The sequence below is a fragment of the Dipodomys ordii genome, unplaced genomic scaffold (genome assembly GCF_000151885.1).
Source record: "Dipodomys ordii isolate 6190 unplaced genomic scaffold, Dord_2.0 Scaffold17, whole genome shotgun sequence".
NCBI lineage: Eukaryota > Metazoa > Chordata > Mammalia > Rodentia > Heteromyidae > Dipodomys > Dipodomys ordii.
In genome coordinates, this window is record NW_012267233.1 from 25,296,340 (window position 1) to 25,307,870 (window position 11,531).

Here is an 11,531-nt window from a genome sequence, read left to right on the forward strand (position 1 = left end):
TTCCTCAGAATTCTAGGTGTCCTTTATATAGTACAGTGTTTGTGTATGTGTGTGTGTGTGCATGTGTAGATACACACAGGAAGTATACTAGAGCCATCTCACTTTTATAATTTTTGGTAATGGCACATTATGTTCTTCTGAAGTTGGGAGTGTCTCCTTACAGAGGAGATGAATTGTCCATCATTCACATACACTTCAATCTATAGCAAATCAGGATGGATCCTGTGTTTACTAAACAAATCTTAGTTGCAGAATTCCTGAACAATAGTTATCAGCACATCACCTACAAGTATGGTTTAGTCAGTTATTTGTCTTTGGTTATACATTAGTTATAAAGATTATGTGGCATTTGTTTAATTACTGGTGCTGATCCTGGGGCTTGAACTTGGGGCCTGGACATTATCCCTGAGCTTTGTTGCTCAAGGCTAGCACTCTACCATTTGAGCCACAACTCCATTTTTGGCATTTTGGTGATTAAACTGCGATCCTTAGACCTTAACCTCCTAAATAATTCGGATTGCAGGCATGAGGCAGCTAACTTTTACTAAGAAGTGTCTTCCAAAATTCAAGATTCGTGACACAATGTTCAAATAGTATAGAGCAAAGTTAAATGACTAATACTGTGCTTAAAGAAATTTTGCATATAAATTAATCTTGGGCTAGACAGAAGTTGATTCAAGTGATAGAGCACTTGCTTAGCAAACAGAAGGCCTTAAGTTTAAACCCCAGTACTGCCAAAATATCACTAAAATATAATCCCAATATGGCACCCTCAGAGTAACTCAGGATTCAAGTCACTAAGGTATTGCTAATTAATAATAATGTATACAATATGTGCTAGGTGTGATGGCTCAATCTTGTAATACTAGCTACTTAGGAGGCAGATATAGAAGACAACAGTTTGAGGTCAATCTGGGCTTAAAAGTTCTTGAAATTTCAACCCACCAATGGCTGGGAACAGTGGTACACACATCATCCCAGCACAGTGGCTGGGTGTGGTGATACACACTTGTTATACTCGCTACAAGGGAAGCATAATGGCTGGGTGCAGTGGAATATTCCTCAGCAGCAAAGAAAAGCCCAAGTAGAAAAGATCACAACCCAGACCAGCTTGGGCATAAAGTGATACCTTACATTAAAAATAACCAATACAAAAAGGAACTAGATATGTGACTCAAGGAGTAGAGCACCTGCCTTGTAAAGTCAAGGCCTAGAGTTTAATCCCCAGTGTTGCCAAAAGAGCAAACCAACAAAAACCATGTGCACAAATGTATTAGCACAAACACATTTATTTGCTAACCAAAGGGATGAGGCCAGTTAAACCATCACTTTGAAATTTTTGCACTTAAAATGTTTGTGATATAGATTACTGAACATAGTAGTGAAAAAAAAAAGTAGTTGTATGGAGATTTGCTCATTGAACTGAGCTTTTTCATTCTTGCAGCTAATTCCTGTCCAAAATGATGATGGAATTTTTATTCTACTTTCTCATAGACCCGAGTACAGGTGACATGGTTCATGACACATTCCTAGGAGAAAAAAGATATGAAAGAATTAGGCTTGTCTTACATTCTCAGAACACTAGTTGTAATACAGTGTTTGGACCGAAATCCTATAAAACCTTGTGTTCTATGTCACAGATGGGAAAAATACATTTTAGAATTTTTTTTAAAAGATTTTTGAAAGAAGCCAGAACCTAGTGTTTTGTTTACCATATACAAAAGTTTATAGTAAACACTAAAGCTTTGGATATAAAAATCTCAATTTTTCATTTTCTCTTGGCAAATATTATTCTTCATTGTGAAGCAATGGAAAAATGTATGCCAAAACCCCAAAGGCAGCTTGATGATTCACTACAGTGATCCAACAGCTGAACTGGAATCCAACTCCAGCTACAACTTGGCATGTCTCTAGTCCCAGCAAACACTGTCTTCATTCACTGTGAGTATTCAAACATTCCCTTATTTAACTTGCTATTTTGCATTTTTTTTCTTCCTAAACTTAATTCTCCTGTACATGAGCAATGAGAGAGAACACTTCTGGAGATCACAAATGCAAGCAAGCTCAGATAGACAGTAGCAGCTTGACACTCACCACCACCAACTTCCCATCTCTCAGTTTTCTTGTTATTGTGCTTTCCTTCCCATCCCACGCCTGATGCTGAACCAATGCTCCATCGGCAAAGTTACAGACCGTCTGAAAAAATAAAGCATATTTTTTAATCCTCCAAAGAACATTATAAGAGGGTTTGGTCATTCATAACCTCTTTAATCAACATGCTTTCTCTTCTCCTTTCTGAATCACTTCAATCATTCTGATTCTACTTACAATAAAGTCTGTGGTCTTCAGTCCAGAAGTTCATAAAAGATTCTCATGCTATTACTCATCTATCAATTCAATTAATAAGCCACTTTCCCATTAAGTATCTGACTACCAACAGTAACAATCTATCACTCTAGATAGTATCTGCCATTCATAGTGTTTTATGCCTGACCTGAGTTTTCCTGCCATCAGCTGTAGTTTCTTCAAATGGTTCTCCCAGGACGCAAGAAAATTGTGTTGTTTTCAGAGTGCTCTCAGTTTTTATGTCGACCTTATTGCCGTCGCAAGTGATGACACAGTCTGGCTTGGCCATTGCACCCATTTTTCTCAGAGCTAGTCCCACTCCTGTAGATGTGATATTGAATAACAAGACCAATTATAATTCGCATACAATAAAATCATCAGTCCAGGTATAATTGTGACACCTGGCATACTTTCACTTACTGTATACGTCTAGGCCTCACAGCAACCTGGACAAGATGGATAGACGAGAAAGTGGGGTGCTGAGATAACAGCCCAAGCTCAGCTAGGAAGTGCTGGAACTGAAATGGCACCCACAACCTGTTCCCAATGTCCACTCTTGGCCATCAAGCGATGCTGGCTTTCAGAAAGTCAGGGAAGAATTTACTCTCTTATTTTATTTACCCAAAGAAGCTGACAGAGTCAAAGCACAGTGGTGTAGACAGGCCTTGGGAGCTAGAGATCCTGCCTCAAAAACATAGACCGGCATACATATGGAAAATAATATTATATACATTAACAGAAGATGAAGAGACTCAAAATTGCAAACTCAGGATCTACCTTAGTCTTACTCTATTTACTGGATTTTTCTAACCATTGTATTCTGATTCCAGTGCTGTCTGGCTCATAAAAGGCCCCTGATAAATAATTCAGACTGTATGCAAGTGAAAAGCAATCCAAAGACATTCAAATAGCCCAATAATTGAAGTTAGTAGCATAATCATGATGACAATAAGTGTGTGTGTGTGTATGTGTGTGTGTGTGTGTAACTTAGCCTGGAAAAAAATATTTGAAGTTGTACAACTCAATATACTATTTTTCAAAGGTTAATACTTTTCCCATTAGCCTTACGATTGTGCTAAATTAAAATGCTGTACATTTACAGATTTTTGTTTTATGTAGCCTAATAGTGACTACACTAATCCGGGGATAAAAGTTCACGTTTTTTAGTTACACATGAATTTATCATCTGTGTCCACACTCTTAAGGAGCCGCGGATCCAGGCTAAATCAACTTCTCAGGTGAGGAGAGTACAAGCCTGTCTCTTGGACAGGCTGTGTCCCCTTGCAGCCTTCTCTTTCTCCACCTTAGAGCTGGTGCTTGCTTTTAGTTGAGTCATTATTTATTCTCAGGACAAATAAATGGGCTCTGAGCTTCCTCCACCTTGATTGTTCCTAATGACTAGGGCTTTGACAACATTCATAACTCCTGCCCTATCCATGAGCCAAAAAAAACCCCCAAAACCCTGTTCTCCCCTTGGTCCTTACAACTGTACACATTACAACGTCCACGTCCTGGTGACAGCCTAACGTGGAGTAGGGGAGGATATGTGGTGAGTGAAATAAATGGTCTTTTCCAGAGTCATCAGTGGAAAAAACAATGCTGTGTTCCCCTTTTCTGACAGTATCACAAATGCACTTCTGATTCACCACAAGTCAGGCTTGGATAAAGGTCGGTTTAGGAGTGATTATGAAGTCCCAGGGAGGTGTCACTCACTACAGGGTCACTCTAGTGAAGTCACCAGAGAAAAATCAGGTTAACATTTTGGAACCTGCCTAGGAAGTAGCCTAAACTCCCCTCTAGAGAGAGGGGATCCACTTTAGTCTAACTGCTGCCACTGTGTAGTGTAGTGGCCACGACAAATGCCCATTCCTGTATGCCTTCTGTCCAATATTTCAACTAGCGCACAATCGCTGTCGCTAAGTTGGGGGTGGGGGAAGAAGCAAGAGAAAATGAAGCACTATTTTCAGTGAGGCAGAACTGGAATCCTCTTCAGAAGCATCCTCTTCTGGTCCAGGGCTTTGGGCAGGGCCACACCCACAGGCAAGCCAGCAGTTTCTCATTATGGTTTTCCCCATCTCCTTGCCCCTCACCCTCCAGATTCAGAGGGCGGAGAACAGCAGGACCATCCCCTAGACACAGCGGGTTTCACCGTGATCTTCCCACAGGCCACCGGCCCAGGGCCCCCGGCTGGGCGGTACTGGCAAGCAGGTCGGGGCGGTAAGTGTCCAGTCTTCCTGGGATGGGGGGCGAGGGCAGGGGAGCTGTACCCACCCCCAGGGACCGGCTCCCGGGTGAGGCCAGGCGGAGGACCTGGGCAAGCTGCTGCTGGGGAAGATGAGGCCGGGAGGGCAGAACGGAAGCAGGGCGGTGTCCCACGCTGAGCCTCCGCGGGGTTTCTGATGGAAACCGCGCCCCGCCACCGGGTGTCCCCGCGGAGAAGAGCGGGGGAGACCCGCGCGCGCCAACGAGGAACAAAAGAAAAGATGCGGCTGGGTGGGGAGGGGAAAGAGGCCTGCCACGAGAGGGCGGGTGGGCCCGACGCAGGGTGACCCGAGGCGGGGTGGGGCGAATGGGCGAAGGGGAGAGGGCGGTGGCGGGGGTGGGGGGGTCCCCCGAAAGAAATGCTGCGGGGGGAGGGGAAGGAGGGCGCGCGTGGAGGACGCGCCGCCGGGCCGGGCCGGGCGCGGCGGGGGAAGGAGCGGCAGGTTCGGGGACCACGCGGCGGGTCATTCGCGCGGAACCCGGCGGCGGGAGGCGCGCGAGCTCTGCGCTCCGGTCCGATCGTCTGCACCGGGCCGCCGCGCGCGCCGGCTGCACCCGGGGACCGCAGCGCGGAGGGGAGATGGGAGGGGTTAGGGAATCGGGAGGGGGACGATGCTCGGCTACCCCCCCCCCACCAAGCACCCCCAAATCCCAGCACGCCAATAAGGAGCCGGGGACAAAACGGCCACACACGTGCCACGTTGTTGGCGTGACAGGTGCCGCCGGGTCGGAAGAGTGCCTCACCTATTTCCTTCATGTACTCGTCAAAGCCTTGGCTGTCCACCAGTCGCCATCTTCCTTCTAATTGCTTAAGCGTGGCCATGGTGGGCGCGCGGGAGGGCGGGCGTGCGCGGTGAGCGGAGAAGGTCGGGTGCGGACAGCGTGCCGTGCGGCTGCCGGACGCCGCCGCGCTTTTATACAGCTGCGGGGTCGGGCGGCTCCGGACAGCCAATGAGAGGCGGGCTTCGCCCAGCCTCCGGCACGCCCCCTGCCCCTCCCTCCGCGCGTTCCCTTTAGGCTTTTCTCTCTCGGGGTCTGGAGGTGCGAACCGGCTGCACCTGCCTGGGATGCTGAGCACTCTAGGCACCTTGTGCAAGCTGGGACTAGCCAGGCGCACCCCACGCACCCCACGCCGGAGCCTGCCAGGATCCCGACGTTGCTCACGCCCAGGAAGCCAGAGGGGACGACCTTGCGCCTCCCCCTCCGGGTTGGACCACCTAGTTGCCGCTTGTTTTCCTGGCCAGATACCCAGAGGGTCTTAGCCCTGGCCTGGTGCAGTGGACTGGAATAGACTGAGAGGCCGTGTGCTGGATTGGCTGATGAGCTGCTTTGCCCCTGAACCTTGTGCCCTTTTCCATCCGACAGCTCTACCTTAAAGAATCTATCCTCCCCACCCTCTGCCCGCCTTGGGACCTCCAGAAGGAGGTATCCCTGCGTGGAGCCACATGAAAGCTGCTGGTTGAAATAGGAGATGGCTTGGGAATGTCTATTTCTCAACTCAAAACTGTAGGAAATTTCAGCTTAAGTAACTTTTGTTGCCATTCTACAATGTCTTATTAGCTTATATGCCTCTGTAAAGGAGCAAAAAATACTTTTATGGGTTTTTTTTAATCAAAAAAGATCCTTACAGTTCTTTGCTAGATTATGAATTAACATAAAACACAGCAGCAGAAAATCCGTATTTATTAATAGCATTTATTTGCTTGAAAATCATAGTAGTCTCAAAATATAAGGCTCTCAGAAGGACCCGAAAATGTCTAAGCCAGAAGAGTAGACAGCATACTGTGATACAGAAAACGGGGACCGGGACTTCCCAGGGATAGGTGAGAGGAGGAATTGGATAGTGGATAAAGGTGGTTTTATTAAGCAGAGAAGAAAATCTGAGAATAAAAGTTGTAGTTGTTAGGGAAATCAATACCCCCTTATCGTTTCACTTTGGGTACAGTATTTAATAGAGATGTTTGAAGCTTTTTATGAATCTACCCATCCAATTATGTGCTAACCATGTTCAAGCTACTAACTTCAGCAGGTTAGGTGTATACTTTTTAAAAAATTTATTTTATATTTGTTCAGAAGCAACCCCATCCTAAATAGAGGAGAATTTGTACTTTAGCAATGTAGATTTCCTTTATAGCTGATGTGAAAAAAATTGTTTTGGTGAGTCCTGGACTTGAACTCAGGGCCTGGACAGCATTCTTAAGCTTCTTTTCCACATCCAGCTTTTTCCAAGTAGTTTTTTGGAGATAAGAGTCTCATAGCCTTTCCTGCCTGGGCTGGGTTTGGACTTCGATCTTCAGATTTCAATCTCCTGAGTAGCTAGGATTACAGGTGTGAGCCACTGGCACTGGCCTGATACACATTTTCTTTTACCAAACAAAAAAACAGCTTTAATAAAACTACAAAGCTTGAGGGGAGGATTGAATTGGGGAGAGATGGAGGAGAATGATGAAAGGGATGACATTGGCGGAGATGCACAGGCCTCACACTGGCATGTTGAATTGAAACTCGGTAGTACAACCGAAAAATAATAATAATAGAAGAAGAGCATTGTGTCTGCAGGTTCTCAGGATAACTAGCTCAAAATATGCCAAGGGAGTATGTACTAGGATGGTACATTTTTGCCTATAGTTATGGTGATGATTAAGCCTTGAGCCCTTGAGAGATTGTCAATGGATTCCAACCAGTTTCTTCTCCCTGAAGTAGTTTACAGTATGTAAGAAAGATTATACTTTTCCAAGTCTGTGTCTTACTCTGTGTTCCCAGGACTCTATTGGAGGAGAGATGGGGTGAGATGAAGTGCTACACAACCAGCTATTGTCATGGAGATAATGGCAAATAATAGTGTTGGATGATGAGAGCTTCCTAGCATTTATATTTATTAACCCTAATCCCCACTGAATTTTTGCTTGGAGCATTATCTCAGTTTTTCAGGAGAGGAAATGAAGCAAGGAAAGTTTTACTCAGTGGTAAAACCAGAATTTCCATCCCCAGGCTCTTCTCACTCAAGACCTTGTGAAATAAAACCACACCTGAGAAGAGGCCACAGTCACCAAGTCAAGTCACTAGTTCTTGTATCATCCTTAACATGATTAAAATCGGAGGTTGACTTGCCATCTCCCCTGCATTGCATTACTTCTCTTATCACAAATCCCTGCCCTCATCGTAACCACTCCAGTCTTCCTTTTGTGGTACCATTTACAAACTTAGAAACTCAGGCCATGCGATTGTACTGGTAAGGACTTACGTGTCCAGCACCTGCTGCTCAGAAAACATTCATGTTCTATAGAAGCTGAGTGTTATCACTGACTCAATAATGCTGGTGTTGCTTCCAGACCCAGAGCAGCTTCCAGGAAGGCAGCTCATGTACTGTCTCAGAATGTGTCCTTGAGCTTTCTACACATTGACAGCTTGGGTAAAATTTAGGTTGGGATAATCAAGCAGGTCTCATGTCACAGAAATTAGAGAGGGGGCAGTACTTTTTAACTCCAAGGTGTTCCCCAAAACTTAATTTTTAAGTTTGATGTGATGAGGAGAAATAGCCCTGTTGAAGTTAATTACATCTTCCCATAGTATCTCCCACAGAAGAAAAGCTAACATGTTGATTGTTCTAACATTAGTACAATACATATAACGCTTTATCCTCAGATTCTTCAAATGACCTTACCAGCTAGGCTGGTGGCTTTAATAATGTGAATATCTGTTTTCTGAAATGGGCCTAAGTCTATTTGAAGAAGCCACCAAGAAATCCATCTCAAAATCTTTAGAATCTCGTTTCATTGTAACCATAAAAAAACAGATTTAATTCTGAAAATCTATATTCTTTGTAAATTACAGGGCCATTGCTATATGACTATCTAACTCTATACCACATATCCAACTGTTCACCCAAGTCAAACTGGTGAGAGAATTACTCAACTGTCCACTTCAATGTCTGATTTGCACTGTCAACCTTCTTTGCCAACTGGATCTAACATTGATTCAATAGAAAGTAAATAATATGACATGCACTGTACTTGCCATGTGACACTAACATCCTTACTCTCAGATTAATTTTAAGTTTTTCCTTCACCTGTGGTAACACTGTTGCTAAGGAACAGTACATGCTTAACCATGATTGACCAGGAGAAGCACCTATGATAGTTTAATCTTCATCTTTGCTGCTTGACTAAAAGTTCTTGCTGTCTTTTATGGTGGGCTACTTTTTTATTATTATTGTATGAATCTGTTTCATCTAGGATCTCAAATTGGTACAATTCATAAAATGGATCTCCTTCTCTCCTACTATTTACTACCTGCAAAGTAACAGTTGAGATGTATTGTTTCAGAAGCTCCCATCAGTCATGGTGAGGAAGGTAGAGTTGAGCAGAGCACTTTCATCAGGAAGCAGGGAGTGAGGGATGAATATGCCTGTGCTCCATTACTCTTATTTTTATAAAAGGAAGAGGCTCTGAATATTAGAGAACATTAAAGAACATTAAAAATAGCCTATGATTCAAGCTCTGAAAAGCTTTAGGTGTTCCCTTCATGGGCTAGCTAAAAACCCCATAGCAGTTGACTTACATGGAACCCCAAATGAGGTGTAAACCTCAAAAATGTTATGAAAATAAATCTGGCTAAAGTCTTCTGTGACTTTATGAAGATTATTGATTACCCTAGAAACCATTGTAAAAATAAAGGAGAATCAGTTCATTGTAATTAATTACAATGCAATAGTAAATTTAAAAAACAAGAATATTATACTGTCCCATTCTTACAAATATTACTAATTAACTCTTAGCAATAGTACATAGGTAAGATAGATCTCTTATTCTGTCTTCCTTCACACTAGAAGATAATAACTATATATATATGTATATATATATGTATATATATTCTTTTGGGGGGGGTCTGGTCATGGGGCCTGAACTCTGGGCCTGGGCGCTGTCCCTCAGCTCTTCAGCTCAAGGCTAGCGCTCTACCACTTGAGCCACAGTCCCACTTCTGGCTTTTTTTCTTTTTGCTTATGTGATGCTGAGGAATCGAACCCAGGGCCTCAGGCATGCAAGGCAAGCACTCTACCACTGAGCTACCTTCCCAGCCCCAATAACAATATTTTTGTGAATAAAACTCACTGAAGAATCTAGAAGCTTTCTTTTATAAAGCAGATGCAGTCACCTAATTGCTGAGCCTCAGTTTTAACATATGTGAAATTGGATGACAGCCGACTATGATTTCCTTAATTCCATTCAATTTAGGAAATATTCTAGCAGTATCAGAGCTCAGGAAAAAAAAAAAAAAAAGTACTCAAAACCACTCTGTTTCCACCTAGTGGTAAGAGTGTAATATTTCTTTTAGATTTATTTTAGTTGCTTCTCATTTTTGCATACCTCAATTATGCACATAGCATTGGGGCATAGTATATAATTTTCCTTAGCAACAACCTCCCAGGTAAATTTATATAGGTAGATGTGCCTTTCATAAAGATGACCATAATATATGATGATTCCTCAGGACAGCAAGCAGCTGGTAGACAAAGAAAGGGGGCAGGGAAGGAATGCTGTGTTAGGTATATTACTGCAGAAAATACCAGAAAATGTGTATTAGATTATTAAGTCTTCTCTAAGCATCTGGCCAGTTTAATAAAAAAAATGGAAGTAAAAGTATAAGAAAGAAAAGGCATTGAGATCACTCTAACTTGGCACTTCTCTATTAGCGTACTATAAAGTCTGCACTCCTTTGGTGTACAAAAAATAAAATAAAATCACCCACTGACCTTGTTGACTACACATTTGGATTTAGTAGGTCCAGAGTTGGGTCCGAGATCATCCATAGTTCACAAACTCCCAGGTCACACCCAGTGTTCCCCATCTACAAGCTCTGCGTGTGCTGGATCTACTAACTGCAGATCAGAAATATTTGAAAAGTCTGTGCTGAACTTGGATCATTGTTACTTAATATGGTATAGCAATTCTTTAAATTAGGCATTTAAGTTACCCAGAAATGTGTTAAAATGTATGTGTGTGTGGGTTATATGCAAATACTATGTTAAATGTGTACCTATTGATTTGGGTACCCACTGGGGTCCTAGAAGTAACTCCCATGATACCAAGAGACAAAGAGGAAATTGAATAAACTCACCTCCAAGTATCATCACATCCAACCTATGGACTTTTCCTAATTAATCTGAAGCAGTTATTTTTCTATCTATTCACCAGGAAGCATGATACAAGGCATCAAATAATAGAAGGAATGAGATGGTAGGGATACAGATGGGATATAGATTTTTTTTTGGGGGGGTCCGGTCATGGGGCCTGAACTCTGGGCCTGAGCTCTGTCCCTCAGCTCTTCAGCTCAAGGCTAGTGCTCCACCACTTGAGCCACAGTCCCACTTCCGGCTTTTTGCTTTTTGCTTATGGGTGCTGAGGAACCCAGGGCCTTGAGCATGTAAGGCAAGGGCTCTACCACTGAGCCAACTTCCCAGCCCGGATATAGATTTATTTAAACCTAATTTCTCCTTTAAATTTTATAATGACTCTCTATAGTCACTTTATAATAACAAGAACAAATTTATAATGAATATTTTGACCCTCACTTTTTTCTGACTTGTTTTGCTATAGACAGGCATTGCAGAGCTAGCTCTTACTTCCCTGAGGAAATCCTCTTTGGAATCAATTCCAAAAGAAAAGCATAAGAAGTAGGTAGGAGCCAGGTGCCACACCGGTTGCTCAAGCCTGTAATCCTAGCTACTCAAGAGGCTGACATCTGAGGATTGTGGTTCAAAGCCAGCCGGGGCAGTAAAGTCCGTGAGATTCTTATCTCTAATAACCACCAGAAAACTGGAAGTGGCACTGTGGCTCAAGTGGTAGAGTGCTTGCCTTAAGCTGAAGAGCTGAGGGACAGGCCCAGGCCCAAAGTTCAAGCCCCATGACAGACAAAAAAAAAAA

General features: G+C 43.3%; 1 protein-coding gene across 1 annotated transcript; it reads right to left on the bottom strand.

The window, feature by feature from the left end:
* Nucleotides 1-1,271: 1,271 nt before the first annotated feature.
* On the bottom strand, nucleotides 1,272-5,505 carry Fabp5 (fatty acid binding protein 5 (psoriasis-associated)). Its single transcript, XM_013012418.1, has 4 exons — nucleotides 5,353-5,505; nucleotides 2,495-2,667; nucleotides 2,095-2,196; nucleotides 1,272-1,529 (listed from the first exon to the last, which is right to left on the bottom strand). Exons 1-4 carry the CDS (start codon nucleotides 5,429-5,431, stop codon nucleotides 1,476-1,478), a joined length of 408 nt encoding a protein of 135 aa, XP_012867872.1. The 5' UTR covers nucleotides 5,432-5,505; the 3' UTR covers nucleotides 1,272-1,475.
* Between the last annotated feature and the right edge of the window lie 6,026 nt (nucleotides 5,506-11,531).

Coding starts and splice junctions, on each gene's coding strand:
- Fabp5 (XM_013012418.1), bottom strand. CDS start 5,431: ATGGCCACGCTTAAGCAATTAGAAGGAAGATGGCGACTGGTGGACAGC. Junction 2,668..5,352: donor CGAGTACATGAAGGAAATAG/GTGAGGCACTCT, acceptor TCACATCTACAG/GAGTGGGACTAGCTCTGAGA. Junction 1,530..2,094: donor GAGATGGGAAGTTGGTGGTG/GTGAGTGTCAAG, acceptor TTTTTCTCCTAG/GAATGTGTCATGAACCATGT.